This window comes from Triplophysa dalaica, chromosome 7, assembly GCF_015846415.1.
Source record: "Triplophysa dalaica isolate WHDGS20190420 chromosome 7, ASM1584641v1, whole genome shotgun sequence".
NCBI lineage: Eukaryota > Metazoa > Chordata > Actinopteri > Cypriniformes > Nemacheilidae > Triplophysa > Triplophysa dalaica.
Window position 1 is genome coordinate 2,956,301 of NC_079548.1, and position 18,386 is coordinate 2,974,686.

At 37.9% G+C, this 18,386-nt stretch overlaps 1 protein-coding gene across 1 annotated transcript; it reads right to left on the reverse strand.

Moving 5' to 3' along the window:
- LOC130426610 (butyrophilin subfamily 1 member A1-like) lies at positions 1-4,611 on the reverse strand. Its single transcript, XM_056753482.1, has 8 exons — positions 4,437-4,611; positions 3,619-3,687; positions 2,952-3,326; positions 1,970-2,071; positions 1,859-1,891; positions 1,494-1,535; positions 1,358-1,384; positions 1-1,092 (listed from the first exon to the last, which is right to left on the reverse strand). Exons 2-8 carry the CDS (start codon positions 3,668-3,670, stop codon positions 518-520), a joined length of 1,206 nt encoding a protein of 401 aa, XP_056609460.1. The 5' UTR covers positions 3,671-3,687; positions 4,437-4,611; the 3' UTR covers positions 1-517.
- Between the last annotated feature and the right edge of the window lie 13,775 nt (positions 4,612-18,386).

Genomic DNA, 18,386 nt, shown 5'->3' on the forward strand with positions numbered 1-18,386 from the left:
TTATTTTTACGGATTCAATTCCCAACAAATGCACATTTTCATGAATTATACAGTAAAGTCTGAATCCAAAAGTCTTTTTTTGGAAAAATCTTCCCTCATATAAGAACCTGTGCATAGATTCATTTATATTTACATGTATGTGTATAAAAATGATGACTTTAATGAAGAAAAGCAGAAAGTTTGAGCTCAGAATAGATGTGAACTCCGTCAATATTGTTTAAAGTTCACCTCAGGACGAGACATCAAGAATCTGACTGTTATAATGTATAATTAGGCAAACCATTGAAGATGCAAAACTAAATTTGCGGTTATTTTTGATTGTCTAGCCACAACATGCTTCCATTGGTATCTATACTTCTGATGACTTAATGTAATTGTAAATGTAAATTTAATTTTTGGCTGGTAGTATGAACATACATTTATGGTTTTGGAAAACATTTTTCAAAGCAACTTTGAGTGCTTTCATCTATACATCAATGATCAGAATGTCAATAACTTGCCTTTTTAACACAATATCTCAAGTGTCATTGTATGAATCTCCCAAAGGAGAGAGATCACTACAGAAGATGAGTGGAGAAGAGTTTTTACACAATTTATAACCCAAAGAAACAAAAGGATATATTTTCTCCTTAAAAGTTTGATCAGCAAAGGAGTAAATATGACACATGGATTTTACATCATAAAATGAGACCTGACCCTTCTCATAATCCACAAACACCCCGATCCTCTCCGGCTTCACACTCAGAGAAAGAAGAACATATGAATCCTCACAAGCCCACAAACTGAAAGTGCCTTTAGCCACAGTCCAGTATCCATTCTGAGGAATCAGACTGACCCGCCCCTTCCTGCTGACAGATTCTCTGGCCACGCCCACATACCACTCCATCATCCCCTCCACCTGAACCTCATAGTAAAAACATCCTGAAGAGAATCCTTCAGTGCCGAGAACACCCAGATAGTTATCAAACGTGTTCTTTTGCTCTTCATCTTGATTCTCTTCTCTTTGATCTTTGTTTTCACATCTCACTTGTTTCCCATCATGAGACACAATGAGACGAGGATGAGCTGAATCAGCATCCAGAGTCACATTCACTGTTAAAATATGAAGAATTCTGTTTACAGATGAGTGATGTCATAATGATGAGAATAATAATATTAGTTTGTGCTTTTCTAGAAACTAAAATCACTTTACAGAGAAATAAACAAACATAAACACGCTGCATGAGAAAATTCACTGAAAAAAATAAATATCAAAATTACAAACAGATGAAATATGATAACACAGATGTTTAATGTGCTGACCACAAACATTCACCTGTAACAGCTAAAAAGACTTCAATGATGTGATCAAACTTACCTGAATGTTTTCTTAACAGTGAAGTCACTAAAAAGAGAATCATAACAGAATGAGAGTTAAGATTTATGAGATCAAGAATTCACAATAAAATGTTCAGTAATAAATCATTTAATGGAGATGTTTAATACAAACTCACCACTTTCAGTCCTCTCCTCTCTCAGCAAAAGTGTCTCACGCTCTGAAAAAGTCAAAGAGAATAAAAAATACAAATAAATGAATAAGTAACACTTCACAATAAGGTTGTTTAGATTAATAAGATTAATAAATGATGAAAACTTCATTCCTCAATGTTAGTTCATGTTAGCTAATGCACTTCTGTCACCCTTTACAAACACAGAAACTATTTTAGTCAAATAAGAAATCAAAAACTGTGTTTGTTTTCCTGTTAAATCAAATATAACTCAATATAATGTGATGTCCATTAATGGAGTATTCAGTTCAACAAACAGTTTCATGTTAACAATTTATCATTAACTTAAAAAAAACAAGACACAAAATTACCCTCATTTATTCTCTGGTGCTCCATCTGTAGTCCTGAAGAGAATATAACATTAAAATATAAATATTATGAGTTAACAACTGCAAACAGACATTATTTGACATGAATGTTACCTCTCTTTTTATAGACGACTCCAACGATCAACATTGCAGCGATCAAACTGAGCACAATAGCAACTGTGATCACTGAAGACTTCAAAGAGTGAAATATTTCATCTGTAAAACAAAACTGAGGCTGTTAGTTCTTCATTTATGAGTATAAATCTGTTATCAGATATAATCTACAGTCTCTCTATTGTTAGTGAATGTGTACTGGAAGTTAAGGTCAGTCCACGAATGCGCACATGCGCAGTAACATTTGCTCATGTTGTTGCTTTTCTCAAACTAACACTGTGTTTATTATAACACAAAACCTTTACATAGTTACACGGTGTGGAGCGATTTGTGTTTTTCTCTCACTGTCAGAAGACGGTCTCCTGTGAATCTGTGTTAAGTTTTGATGCATTTTAATGGAGATAGCGAACAAAGAGAGATTTGAGGGCACGGACGTAAGCTAAATATTATCATCATATGTATTTTTATGGGGTGTCTAAGTCACCACACATTGAAACAAAGCATCATTGAAACATGTCAGCAGCTCAACTGTTATCTAGACTTGACAAACATTTTCACTTACAGTAACACAGTGTTACAACTGAAAGCCTGTGCATAACACATCAATGAAATGAAAACATGTCAATAGCATGAATCAGAATGCTAACATTAAGTACAATATCAGGAGAAATATCTAACAATTATGATTTAACCAAAATTATTCTTTTGTCATGATTGTGGGGCGGTTTCTCTCATATATGATTACATGCTTGCCTATTCACAATAGATGGTTAGATGAGGATTGGATGGATGTGTGGATGTCGATTAACAGAAGCATATATAAAATCCATCATTAGAATAAATCTCTAATAGAGTAGTCGAAGTGTAACACTAGGACTTCTCTCACTTTTGGTGTAAGTAGTTGTGTGAGAACAATGTGGTCTGGAAACAAACTTTGTGTTCATTTGTAGCAGAAATGATTTATATAACTGAAATAACTAACCTCCATCAATGTTATTTTGCTCAGCTTCAACTCTGAGATCAACAGTGATGTCATCACTCCAGGATTCAGACTGAATGAAACACTTGTAAAGTCCTTCATCAGAGATTTGGACTCTTGAGAGTTTGAGTGATGTGTTTCCTTTCTCTAGTTCTTCTTTAAACACTTGAGTTCTTCCTCTGTACGACTGAAGCTGATTTGTGTTTATGTCTTTATGATCTTCATACAGATGAACTATTGAGTCTTTCAGATCAAGTCTGATCCACTGGACTCTCATGTTCACAGCACTGATGTTGGGTTTGATAGAACACGGCAGAATCACATCTTCACCAGATACAGTCATCACAGGAGCTGAAGGTCCAATCACCTCGTACTCATCTGATATGAGATTAATATGAATTATTGATTAAATTTGACACAAACATTTCATTTGTCACAACACAGTTATACTGAATTATACTGATGATCTGTTTCATTTCTAAATGTGTCAGTGATGTCCAGTTTTGTGTATCAAACATGATCATAAGGGTCCAGCTCTCTATAGAGACACTTCAAGTATTGGACACTTCAGATTAATAATTAATTTTTGATGCAAACATGAATCCAACATTGTTTTATGAATTATTACAGGATCTCTCTTATATTTTACGCATAAACAATATACATTTACCTGATTGTGTAATTCCAGTAATAATCAGTAAAGTCACACAAATGAACTTCATCTCTGAATGACACGTCACTGAAAATAACAATAATGAAAAAATATTTTTACAAATATTCAGTTCATACAGATGATATGAGAACATTTCACATAAACTACAACATCATTTATTATAGTTCTCCATCTGGTTAAACTGGTGAAAATCATGTGACACAACGAAGCAATAAACCCAAAGAAGCAGTGGGTCACAGGGGATTTATAAGAGCTTAGAACCAATCAGAGTCAAGGAGCAGAACTGATCATTTCATAGATGGAAATCTGGAAGAGTTCATCTGTTAAACTGTCAGATTTTATTTCAATGCAAACTCATGAAAGATGATGGATTATATCACACACACATCTACCCAATATCAGTGCTTCAGTACATTTATGAAATTAATAAGTCAATAAATAACTGAATCTATATGTGACCCTGATCACAAAACCAGTCTAAAGTAAAATAAAATCATTAGGATATTAAGTAAAGATCATGTTCCATGAAGATATTTTATACATTTCTTAGCCTAAATATATGAAAACTTGGATCAACAGCCTGCAACAGTGACTCTGATGAACAACTTCAAATGCGACTTCCTCACTATATTGATTCTTTCACACCCTCAGATTCAAGAGTTTTAAACGGTTGTCTCTCCGCCATGATAGAAATTCACATTTTGACAAATGTATAAGATTGGTTTTGTTGTCCAAGGTCACATATGCCTTAAACTTCATTATTGAAAGGTTGTTCAATGGGCATTTATAGTTGTTAAAGTATAAAAAATACTTACAATCCTGGTAATAACAGTGAGATGCATCACATCAGGTGTCAGTGATAAACACATCCCCACTGAAGTCTGTTTACATTAAATAACTCCATTAGGACATGAAACATGTGGAAAAATGACATAAACATGTAAAGACAAATGTGTTTCTTCAGCACAAGACACAAGAGTTCCTGAGAATTGATTTAGTTTTACTTTCATCTGAATGAATGTCACACCCCTCATCTGATAAACAGAGTCATAAAAACACAAATACACTCTCTCTCTCTCTCTCTCTCTCACACACACACACACACACACACACACTCTCTCTCTCTATCTCTCTCTCTCTCTCACTCTCTCTCTCTCTCTCTCTCTCTCTCTCTCTCTCACACACACACTCTCTCTCTCTCTCTCTCTCTCTCTCTCTCTCACACACACACACACACACACACACACACACTCTCTCTCTCTCTCTCTCTCTCTCTCACACACACACTCTCTCTCACACACACACACACACACACACACTCTTTCTGTGAATGTTTATCTTCATGTCTTGACTAGACTGTACTCTATAACTCTGGTATTTAGTGGGGTGATGTCCTTTAAACTTAATAAACACTTGTTTTGCTACTAAACTGTTAAAACTTTAGACAGGTTTTGAAACTGTCTACATCTTGTAACTTATGACATTCCTTAAACTGAAGTGAACCATTTTACAAGCTGTGACATGTGATTAAACACGTGATTTCAACACAGCAAAAACACCACAGTATGATAAACATTTCAGTCATTTAATTCAATGACTAACAGTGCAGAACAGATATTTAACATAATCCTCAGATGTGATACACAATCCATGAAATCTGTCAATACATACAGAAGTACGTACACCCAACACATTTTTGTAAATATTTTAATATATCTTTTCATGTGACAGCACTGAAGAAGTGACACTACAATATAAACTAGTAAGTGTACAGCTTGTATAACAGTGTGAATTTGCCCTTAAAATAACTCAACACAAAACCATTAATGTCTAAACCGCTGGCAACAATAGTGAGTAAACCCTGAAGTCAAAATGTCCAAATTGGGCCCAAAGTGTCCATATTTTGTGTGGCCATAATTATTTTATGGACTGCCTTAAACCTCTTAGAGTTCTCAGAGCTTCAGCGACGTCACAGAGCTGGTGGATGTTGAGATCTTGCGCTCCTCCACCTTCTGTTTGAGGATGCCCCACAGATGCTCAATGGGTTTAGGTATTCACCTTTACACTCACCTTTACTTCACCTTGGTCATCTTGGAGGTGTGTTTGGTGAGTTATCATGCTGGAATAATGCCCTGCAGCCCAGTCTGAAGGGAGGGGGTCATGCTCTGCTTCAGTATGTCACAGTACATGTTGGCATTCATGGTTCCCTCAATGAACTGTAGTGTTTGGCGTTTGGTCTGATCATTGACAGACTGACCCCCCATCCCTTCAACCTCTGCAGCAATGCTGTCAGCACTCATACGTCTGTTTCCCAAAGACAATCTCTGGATATGCTGCTGAACACGTGCACTCAACTACTTTGGTTGACCATAGCGAGGCCTTTTCTGAGTGGATCTTGTCCTGTTAAACCGCTGTATGGCTTTGGCCACTGTGCTGCAGCTCAGTTTCAGACTCTTGGCATCTTCTTATAGCCTATAGACCGTCTTTATGTAGAGTAACAATTCTTTTTTTCAGATCCTCAAAGAGTTCTTTGCCATGAGGTGCCATGTTGAACTTCCAGTGATCAGTATGAGATAGTGAGAGTGATAACACCAAATTTAACACACCTGCTCCTCATTCACACCTGAGACCTTGTAACACTAATGAATCAGACATGTATGTGTGGCTGCGTGTTGAGTTATTTTGAGAGGACAGTAAATGTGCACTGTTATATAAGCTGTACACTCAAAGAGTCATTTCTTCAGTGTTGTCACATGAAAAGATATAATAAAAAATGTATTAAAATGTGAGGGGTGAACTCACTTCTGTGTGATACTGTATCATACCATTTGAACAGCTTGATACCTCGAAAGGCTTTTAATTACTTTTTTGTATGTAAAAATGATCTGACCACATCATGGAAAAGATTAAAATAAGTCATATATATATTTGAAGAATACATAAAAAAACAAAAGAAAACTCCGATTAAAGTAATCCTTCTTCACTTTAGCTGTTATTGTCATAGGTGTCCAGCAGGGGTCAGAAGTGTCTCATAGGAGACGGTCTGATTTATTCTACCAACATACTGAAGAAATTCCAGTGCAAACAAACTGTGTAAAAACACTTTATATACATAACCAATCAACCTGTAAGAATATTTAACACAGTGGCTAGAGAAAACTAATAAACAGACTTTGTTAGAGCTGATAGCCTTGTGGTTAGAGCTCCGACATGTGGGGCTGTTGTGCTCTTGGCAACCCGTGTTCGAGTCCTGGCTCATGGTCCTTTCCTGATCCCACCCCGTCTCTCTTCATTAAGCTACATTGTCTCCCTATGGTCGATCACATCAAATTCAAGACTCTGCTCCTGGCCGACAAGACCTTCACTGGTTTGGCACCCCCTTATCTTCATTCATTTATGCAGACTTATGTACCCGCCAGATCCCTATGCTCTGCAAACGAACAATGTCTTGTGGTGCCAACCAAAAAGGTAAAAAAATCTCTTTCACGAACCTTCTCTGGATCGGTTCCACATTTGTGGAATGATCTGCCTGCTGCTACAAGATCTGAAGATTCTGTCGCCATCTTTAAGAATCGGCTGAAAACACATCTCTTCTGACTGCACCTGACTGATCATTTCTGATTTCTATATCTTTTCTACATTATCGTAAAACAAAAAATGCTTATTTAAGCTTAGATAAACTAAACTTGGCTCTGTACACTGAAGTAGGCTTTGTGAGACATGTTTTTATTGCACTCATTCTTTTTGTGGTCCTGATGTTTGACCCATTTCCTTTCATTGTTTACCCAACTTGTAAGTCACTTTGGATAAAAGCGTCTGCTAAATGACTAAATGCAAATGCATTGATTTCAGAGTAAAAACATGTATCCAGAAAACAAAACAAAATTGGTTTAGATTACTCGCTGTCAGAGATTTTATCTTCATCTAGTCATTCCTCATTTCATCTTCTTCTTCCTTGTGTGTTCTTCTGACTGTGGTTTAATCATGACTGCACAGACTCGGCTTTTAAGGATGTAATTGACGCATGATGGCTTTGTCTATTTCTGGGATATTTTGGCTTCAAATTATTAAGGAAGGAATGTAAGGTGTAAGGAAGTGTAATATTTGGGGCAAATGAGAATTCTCTATGATCTGTTTGCTCCTCATGCTGAGGCTTCTTCTGATCTGAACTGAACAAGTTAGATCCAAGTACAGATATTTGAACACCTTCATATTCACTTCAACACAAATCCTCATTCACTCATTCAGTCATGTCCATTTCAAACCTACTTCAAATGAATAAAAAGTAAAACATTTGATTGTTTCAATCCGATCAAGTAGTTCTGATATTCTGTTTGGTCTCTTTAAACACATAGACCTTCAGCTGTCTTGTGTCCTCGTGTTCTTGCTCTACAACATCAATAACCATCAAAGTCCGGTTTTAATACTCAAGAACACAAGAACATAGAACACATGAAAGTACCCTGATGTGTTCTTGATATCAGTGATGCATAGAATGCAGTCTTGCGTTCGTACGGGACCCGTTTGAAGTCCTAGCAGTCACTCCGGCACGTCCATCCAAGTTTGTTCTTCTGAGGAAGCCTCGCCAGACCCGTCTCCACAAGAACACAAGTCCGTTCTTTGCATTCTGATAATTGAGAGACACACATCCATCCGTTTAAGATGCTAAAAGAGACCAGTCATGACGAAAACTTGCAATCATCTCTGAAGATCCTGTTGTTCATGAAAATGTTTATTCTGTTCTCTGTCTGTTATTCTCCCCTCCTGTTATTTTAAGATCAGATATTTATCAAATCTCATGAGAGATCACAGATGATGAGTGGAGCAAAGTTTTCACATGAAATAAAACCCAAAGATAAAACAGGATATAGTTTCTCAGTGAAAGATTGATAAAATAGTAAATATGACACATGGACTTCACATCATAAAATGGGACTCGACCCTTCTCATAATCCACAAACACCCCGATCCTCTCAGGCTTCACACTCAGAGAAAGAAGAACAAGATTCTCATCAGCCGAATACTGCCCATCTCAGAAAAACCCACAGTCCAGTATCCATTCTGAGGATTCAGACTGATCCACCCTGTCCTCTTCACACATTCTCTGGCCAAACCGACACACCCCTTCACCTGCAACTCAAACGATATCCATACATGATCTCATCATGCCCAGATTAAAAACCACAAACGTTGAACCAAAAACAAGTCATTTCAACGTTAAATTTAATTAAATTAAGGAAATTAGAATTGCAATCTTATTGGAAGATAAAATGACCAAAACTATCAGTGATATTTTAGATCATTGTAAGTAGAACAGATTTATACGACGGGTCCATGAAATAAAACCAGTAAGTGTCATGTGTGTCCAGCAGAGGGCAGAACTGTTTCATAGACTGTCTGTGGATAATCTGCGATGTATTCTACATTACAATAAAAACAATTTAACATTTCATTTAATCGCAGTAGAATAAAAACATATATACACAAGATTTGTGCCTTTTTCTTCTCACTAAAGTTGAGTTTGTTCATTCCATTCCATTTTCTACCGCTTATCCGAACTACCTCGGGTCACGGGGAGCCTGTGCCTATCTCCGGAGTCATCGGGCATCAAGGCAGGATACACCCGGGATGGAGTGCCAACCCATCGCAGGGCACCCACACTCACTCACACACTCACACACTCACACACTCACACCCTACGGACAATTTTTCCAGAGATGCCAATCAACCTACCTGTTGCATGTCTTTGGACCAGGGGAGGAAACTGGAGTACCCCGAGGCACGGGGAGAACAAGCAAACTCCACACACACAAGTCAGAAGCGGGAATCGAACCCCCAACCCTGGAGGTGTGAGGCGAACATGCTAACCACTAAGCCACCGTGCCCCCCTCGAGTTTGTTCATATGATGTGATAATAAATGTGAAGGGGAAATTAATTATGTTACTTTGAACATCCAACTTTAAACTTTTAACTGTTTGGAAACAGATCTCCTAAAAATAGTTAATACCTCACTGCTCTCAGGAACTTTCCCAGAGTCCCTTAAAAATGCAGTTGTCAAACCTCTTCTAAAAAAGGACAATCTAGACAAAACTTTACTGTCTAACTACAGACCAATATCAAATCTTCCTTTCATAGGCAAGATCATTGAAAAGGTTGTCTTCAATCAGTTGACCAAATATTTGAACTCAAATAGCTACCTGGACAATTATCAGTCTGGTTTCCGTCAGCATCATAGCACAGAGACAGTGCTCATAAAGATAATTAATGATATTCGATTAAATTCTGATTCAGGCAGAATATCAGTTCTGGTTTTACTAGATCTCAGTGCTGCATTTGACACGGTAGATCACACCATACTCCTACATAGGCTGGAAAACTGGATAGGGCTTTCTGGGTTGGAAATTAAATGGTTTGGGTCATACCTTAAAGAGAGAGTTTACTATGTGAACATAGGCAACCATAAATCTGAATGGACACCCATGACTTGTGGTGTTCCACAGGGCTCAATTCTTGCACCGCTCCTCTTCAATTTATATATGCTCCCACTTAGCCAAATAATGAAAAAGTACCAAATTGCCTACCACAGCTATGCAAATGACACTCTTTGCCAGTGCATTGATGAAATTAACAGCTGGATTAAACAAAAACAAAACTGAAGTCATTGTTTTTGGTAACAAGGATGAAACTAACAAGGTAAACAGATACCTTGACTTAAGAGGTCTAAAGACACAAAGCAAGGTAAGAAATCTTGGTGTCTTTAAGAGTCTGAACTTAGTTTCATAAGTCATGTCAAAGCAATAAGCAAATCAGCGTACTATCATCTCAGAAACATAGCCAGAATCAGATGTTTTGTCTCAAGCTAAGATGTAGAGAAACTAGTTCATGGTATCATCACCATCAGGGTTGATTACCTTAATGGACTCCCTACAGGTCTTCCCAAAAAGACCATCAGACAGCTTTAGCTCATACAGAACGCTGCTGCCAGGATTCTGACCAGAACCAAAAAATAGAATCAACTTCAAAGTATTATTAATTGTCTATGAATCACTCAATGGTCTAGGACCTAAATACATCTCAGATATGCTCATTGAATATAAACCAAACAGACTTCTCAGAGCAGCCACCTTACAGTTGACTGCCGGCCACAAGAACATAAATAGAAACTTAACAGATGTCCGGGCCCGGTCCTCTCTGTGCGGAATGGTGTCCGCACAGCTGATTCCAACTATCAATCATGCCAATGGCCCCGCCTCACGGCTCTCGTCACGCCTTTCTAACCCCAAAGGGCTTTAAGGGTAATTGTTGTCCTGTCCTATTGAGGTTAAAAAACAGATTTACAGTTTTGTTTATTTAGAGAAAGTCCTGTGAAGTTAAAGCATCTTGATCGCCCCCTGGTGTCTGTATGCAGTTTGTGCCAGAAACCCCCTCAACAAACTAAAATTACAATTCAAACACAGTTTTGCGGGAGCTTAATATTTTTTTATTTAAAAAAAAAACAAGCATTGGCACTATTTAATCATTGTGGTGTATTTTTTATTTGGTAAAACGCAGTAGCAAACAATTCACTAAATACTGTACTATACGCCAATTAAATTGTTCACTTTCAAACTATATCGCACTGAAAAGTCTGCATGACACCCATGATTTTGGGGCTCCTGAGTTCCTGAACATGATGCTTAAAATAAGGATAGATTTAGTGTGTATTAAGGACATTGAAGATTGGTATTTTTAGGCAGAGTTTATACGACAGTAAATCAGTATATGAGCTCATGTTTAGAAGTAAAAGGTACAAATCTTCCAAACCATCAACATTATGTCTCTAATTTTCACTTCCAGTGCTGAAGTTACGCTTCAGTATAAGTAGGCCTACAGAAAATTCAGTCAGGATTTCCCCAATATAATACAGTACATGTGCTTGTTAAAGGTATAATTGATGTCTAACAAGGATAAAAGCTGCATTTGAAATTATAGATCATGACCCACTTTTAGATGAATCACAGAATGACACCTGTATACAGGGATGGACTGCGTAAACGTGGACAGACCAGTTAAAGACAGAGAAGGGAAACCTATCAACAAAGAGTAAGCCCAGAGACAACTATGTGCTGAACACTTTGGAGAACTTCTAAATTGACCCCTATCGTCAGTGAGACCAGACATCCCCCTTACGGACTCGCCACTCAAAGTCAACACCAGTCCTCTATGAGAGCAGAAATCCTCAAAGCCTTGAAAACCCTGAAAAACGAAAAAGCAGCCGGCCCTGAAGGAATTCCTCCAGAAGCTCTCAAGGTAGACCTTTTAGCCACCGGCAACATGCTTCTGCCTCAACTGCAGAAGGACTGGAGTGAAGGTAGAGTACCAGCAGATTGGAAAAAGGCACACCTGGTTAAACTTCCCAAGAAAGGTGACCTAGGAATCTGCAAAAATTTACGCAGCATCATGCTCCTGTCAGTGCCTAGTAAAGTACTGACCCGCATTATCCTCGACCGACTGAAAGGTGCTGGCTTCAGGAAGGACAAGCCTTGCACAGATCAGATAGCAACACTCCGAATCATCATCGTACAATCCCTGGAGTGGCAGTCGATGTTGTAACTCAACTTCATCGACTTCCGCCAAGCAGTCGATAGTATAGACAGAGAAACCATCTGGCAGCTCCTCCATTTCTATGGAATCCCTCAAACTTTCATCACCCTGATCATGGAACTATATGAAGAGGCCACTCACCAAGTCCTTCACAATAGGGGAACTGACAGAGGACTTTGAGGGGAGAACAGGAGTCGGACAAGGATGCATGCTGTCCCCAATGATTTTCCTGTTAGTGGTCGACCGGGTGATGCGTCAGGCAACCAAACAAGGAAATACTGTTATCCTGTGGTCCCCAACTCAGTGCATTGAAGACTTAGACTTTGCAGATGACTTGTATCTGATGTCCCAGAAACGCCAACACATGCAGCAAAAAACAGATAACCTGGCCCAAGAAGCACCCAAAACTTGACTGCAGATCAACTTGGAGAAGACTAAAACCATGACCTGTCACCATTGGAGACAGCGTGCTGAAAAAGTCACCTCTTTCATCTGGGCAGCACTGTATCAGAAACAGGCGGTTCTGATGAAGACATGAAAGCTAGAATCGGGAAAGCAAGATACGCTTTCATCACCCTGAAACCAGTCTGGAGGTCAACATCCCTGTTTGTCCACAAAAAGCTGTGAATTTTCAACAGCAACATAAAATCTGTCCTCCTCTAGCGCTCAGAGACCTGGAGAGTCACAAACACCCTAACCAATAAGCTTCAAGTATTTGTCAACAGTTGCCTTCGCAACACACTGAAGATCAGGTGGACATAAAAAATAAAGAACACAGAGCTGTGGCAGCGGACAAACCAAGATCCCATCGACCAGCAGATTGCAAGTCGGAAATCGCGTTGTGTTGGACACACCCTGCGGAAACCCCCACAGGACATCACTCAGCAGGCTTTGCAGTGGAACCCCCAGGGTAAGAGAAGTGTCCTCCTAATATCACCTGGAGATGATCCTGTGCGGCGTGGACATGAGAAGCTGCAACCTATCGTGGGGTGAACTGAAAAAGGTTGCCCAAAATTGAGTCCGATGGAGGACTGTTGTTGAGGCCCTTTGTTCCACGCGAAACTCAAGGAAATAAGCAAGTAGGTATGCATGCAGGGACGGGCACTGAGTTAGTCTTGATCCTAATAAATTACAAAGATTTTGCATCTTGAATGTTATAATTTAGCTACTTTTGTAGGTTCATGACTATCGAGACAAGTAAAATGAAGATAAAGAATTAAATCCATTTCTTCTGCAGGTAAGGCTATCTCACTTTTATGTTGCTTTTTTCATTCATGAACCTCATCACATTCCCTCTATTCATTATTCTGAACCAGAAGTCACTTCAGACGGATACAGTTGTTTAATAACTCACAGTCATCTGGAGGCTATTTTATGGATAAAAGATTGAAATAATCAACATTTTGAGGTGTAACTCAGACAGTCTTTGTTTCCAATTAATTTCCAGCCGTGATTATAATCATATCTAATTGCTTAAAACAAAACCACACCATTAGGTACATAAAACACAACAGTTAAAAAACATGATATCACAAACGATGAAAAACACGACATACTCAGACATGAAGTGAGCTTTATGTGTTATTACTTTTATTATTTATTAAAGTCTGACATATACAATTATAACAAATCCATATTACCACAAAACAAAATAACACATTCACCTTAATTTGGTCTTAATTTGGACTTGTTTGATTCTACAGACTCTCTTACTCGCTGTTTATGTCTATCAGAGATTTGATCTTCATCCAGTCATCCCTCATCTCATCGTCTTCTTCCTTGTGTGTGTCACAAAAACACAGTTGTCATCCAGACACTTCTGGAAAAGGGGAAGGAACATTGTTTTATTGTTAAAAAATTACAGGAGGCTATTACAATATTGAAAGAATGGTCAAAGGTGAGGTTTTAAATTCTCAGTTGACAAGACAAAGATAATGTTTTTTACAAGGGAAAATTTGGAAGTGAGGTTAAGTTAAAATTATATAATCAAGAACTAGAAAGAGTGAAACACTTTTTTAGGGGTGTGGTTTGACGAAAGAATTACATGGGCGATGCACATCCAGAAAAAATTGGACAAATGTAAGAAAGTGATAAATATAATGAGGTGTTTAGTAGGAAGAGATTGGGGGGCAGATAGGATGGCATTAAAGGCCTTATAAAGTGGGTTGATAAGAGCAGTATCAGATTATGGTTGTGTGGTGTACGGATCAGCAGCAGATACGTCTCTTAGAAAGTTATACAGTATACACCATCAAGTATTGAGATTATGTACAGGAGCTATAAAAACCACACCAATTATGGCACTGCAGGTGGAAATGGGAGAAATGTCATTGGAAATGAGAAGGATACAGTCATCACTGAGTTATTGAGCTAATTCACAAGGTCATATTCAAGAGCATCCAACATTAGACTCTTTAAAGCCTAGTTGGGAAAAAAGAGAGGAGGAAAACGAAAAGTTTTGGATGGACAGTAATAGAGAAAGCAATAGTACTTAAAATTGATCAGTTAAAAGTTAGTCCAATAGGAAGTTGCAAGTAATAAAACTACGGTTACTTTCAGATGCAACAGTAGATTTTAATCGATTAGAAAAGAAAAACAAGGAAAAGGAATGCAATTCATGTAATGCGCAGAGATATATGAATGAGTACCACATGTATGTTCAGATTTACACAGATGCATCAAAGAGTATAGATAATAAGACAGGAGTTGCTTTTATTGTTCCAGAGTTTCAGGTTTCAATAAGGAGAAGGATTACTGATGAGTATCTGTTTATACAGGGGAAATGATTGCACTATTATTAGCAATACAGTGGATAGAAGAGATAAGACCTTTGAAATCAGTTGTTTGTTCAGACTCAAATTCATCATTGGTTAGCTTACGATACAGTCATTAAGAAAGTAGACCAGACATATTAATAGAATTGAAGCAAACTTTATAAAGAATTCAAATGATGGGACTTAAAGAGATATTTGTATGGGTACCTGCACATGTTGGTATCAAAGGAAATAAAATGTTAGATAAGGTCGAAAAAGAAGCCATTAAAAACAATGATATTAATATAAGTGTTAGTATTAGTAAGAATGAAATCAAGAGTATTATTAAGGAAAGGTTGTAGGTAAGTTGGCAAAAACGATGGCACATGGAGAAGAAAGGTAGGTGGTTTTTCAAAATCCAAATGAAAGTGGGAGAGATGAGAAGTGCAGGAAAAAATAGAACAGAGGAGATAATAATATCTAGGATGAGATTTGGGTATACAAGACTAAACAGCACACTTAAAAAAATGTGAATTTCGTGGGAAAGAAGAAACTGTGGAACATGTTGTGGTATTAGGGTGACCACCCGTCCAATTGAAGCCCAATTCATGCGTCCCGCAAATTGAGACCGTGTCACGCTTAATCAATGCTTGCTCAAAAAAATGTTGGTCGCTCTATATCCTCGAGCCCCAGGCAGCCAAACGAACATCACTTGACAGTTCAGCACGCTACTGTTGCCACACCCACCCCTCAGTTGAACTGCTGACTAGGTTGTTCCGTTGTCGTCATGACAGGGCGCCCACTGAGCCAGGGGCGATTCTAGGTTTTCAATATTAGGGGGGGCTCAGCCTCCAATGAGGATATATATAGAGAGAGAGACACACTCTAATCACCACATATTGTAGACGTTACTAAAATAAATAAAGAATATGTAGAAAAGCATAAATACAAGTTATTGTTATTCAAATGAATATCACATTAATCGGTCAATCTGCAACATTTATATTTCAAAGTGACAACAACAGTCACAAATCCATAAAATAAATATCAAAAATCAACTGCTGAATCATTATTTAGTAAAAATAACTTAATATGTTTCCCTGCCATTCATTCTGTTTAGCACTAGCGCTGTCACTCTCTGCATGACTGTGTGTTCATCTATTACCTCCACAATATGTTTTCAATTAATGATAAAAATACTGAAGCGTCTGAAAAACGACATAGAGCTTCTGTACACTTTTATTTCCTCTGAACTCAGAACAATGAATAACACTGCCGCACCGGGCTGATCTACAGTAACTGTTATCTGCCCGTCCTCTTTCTGTAGCTGTCAAAAGTACCGTCAACTCTCTATAACTATAGCACATCATCATTAATGACACTTTCTGTGCGCTACAATATCATCTTTATCGTCGAGGTATGCCGTCATTGGTGTTAAGTGCTTTCATTTGGCTTGAGGTAAAGTTAACACATAGTTAACGAGGGGTGAACGCACATAACACTTTTAAACAGTGAACGGGAAAGGGTCTTTTATCGCTTCCACATCATATCAAGATGCATTTATAACAAAGAATGGCAAAAATGCAGATGTCATGTTAATGAACACCTTATAACGTTACTGCTAATGACGTTAACTCCAATGTGCTACTGTGTGAACTGAAGAATGCGCTAAATAACGCAGCCTATCGCCGTTTTCATAATAAGAGTTTTAAAGGGGGCTATAAAGCGATCTCGAATTCTTGTACAGATTACATTACTTTAATCTAAGGCTTTAGCTTTAGTAAGAAGAAGTACCTGTATGTGTCATAATTGTTTGGGACCACCCTTCACAGGAACGCACGCTCGCAAATGAGTGGAGCATGGTCGTTTGTTGGTGCCTTGACTGCTGTGTATGGCGGGGCTCAGATTGGCTTACTGCTAGGCACATCTATCTGCACTCCCGTATTATGGATGTTGCGTAAGATGACTCTCAGAATCTCTCTCGGTATGTACCGACGTTTTTAATCTTGTCGTAAATTGTTATTGTTCTTAACCATGTGTTCTATAATTGGCAAGTGATTATACGTCCACAGTTTCCGTTATGGGTGGAAAGTAGATCCCTTATGACTTTGCTGTTTTGCCTGGATCCAATGTCCTTGCTTTCGATTACTTCGTTTCTTTAATGTAATTGTTTGTGTTTGCTTTATTTTGTTTACATGATATTGAAGAAGTTGGACACGTCGGCAGACTGTAGATGTGTCTACTGATTGTAGTGCTGGATAATTTACCGTGGTTCACGAAAGCGGTTGTGGGGTATTGAGTGTGAAGCTGGAAAGCTCATTTAAGTTTATTCAAAGGTAATTTTAAGAGGCTGGTTATGAGAACAGAAAATCCTGGGTGGCAAATTGGTTACGTCACAATTACGTCAGAGGTTGCAGGTTACGGAGAGCTTCGAAATAACTCTGAAATTACCGATGATATGTAACAGGTGCGGTAAAATCAGCGCGCATTGAAGACAAACTGCAGGCAGAAAATAAAAAACAAAACGCTTGTCCTGCAAGTTTAACAGCCCTGTTGGAACACAGTCGCAAAATTTTTCATCTGAGGAATGGTCTATTGGAGAGAGACAAGTGGATGTCGAGGGTGAATCGGATGCACATCAATGATTAATCAACCTGACACGCTGCTGGTAGGATGGAACCGTTTAAACAAGAAATGCTGGTTCAGATTCGGATTAGAATTGTCCTTTGTGTAAATACCATCCTATGGTTTAAGCCATGAGATACATTAATGTATTACAATTGGGTATAAGCATTTATACCAGTGCATACACTCTAAAAATGGCTGGGTTAAAAACAACCCAATTGGCAACCCAGTGCTGGGTAAATATTGGACAGAACACATACTGGGTTAAAGTAACCCAGCACACTGGGTTACACATGATAACCCAGCATGGTGGGTTATTGGAAAAAAACCCAAAATGTTGTCATTTTAACTATTCATGTGTTTAATTCTGGGTTATTCTTGCTGGGTTATTCTTAATTTCTTCTGCACTTCATTGTCAATCAAGACAATTGACATTTATTTAAAAAAAAAAATTATTTGACTGTAAAAATAATTGTTAAGAAATGTTTTAACTTTTACAGCCAATAACAGCAATATTTTTAGATTTGCATGATTAAAAGAAAATGGTTTAATTATAATAAATAAACAACAAATGTCAATTAATAAAAATAACTAAATACATATAAATTATGTATAATACATTATGAATTACACCACTTAATACATAAAGAAACCACACGTGTAGCAAATCAACTCATTAAATACAGGCTACCACACTCGTCTTTCTTTATCATATGCACAAACCTTGAAATGTTTGGTTTAAAACAGAGGGAGCAATATAATTGACTGGCCGCTTAATATCCAGAGTGGACACCGAGAGAGCA

Bases quoted from the DNA above. Each gene is read 5' to 3' on its own strand.
- LOC130426610 (XM_056753482.1), bottom strand. From the start codon at position 3,670: ATGAAGTTCATTTGTGTGACTTTACTGATTATTACTGGAATTACACAA. The intron at 1,536-1,858 runs GTAATTTTGTGT...TGACTTTTTCAG, and splicing joins GCACCAGAGAATAAATGAGG to AGCGTGAGACACTTTTGCTG. The intron at 1,093-1,357 runs GTAAGTTTGATC...ATATTTTAACAG, and splicing joins ACTGTTAAGAAAACATTCAG to TGAATGTGACTCTGGATGCT.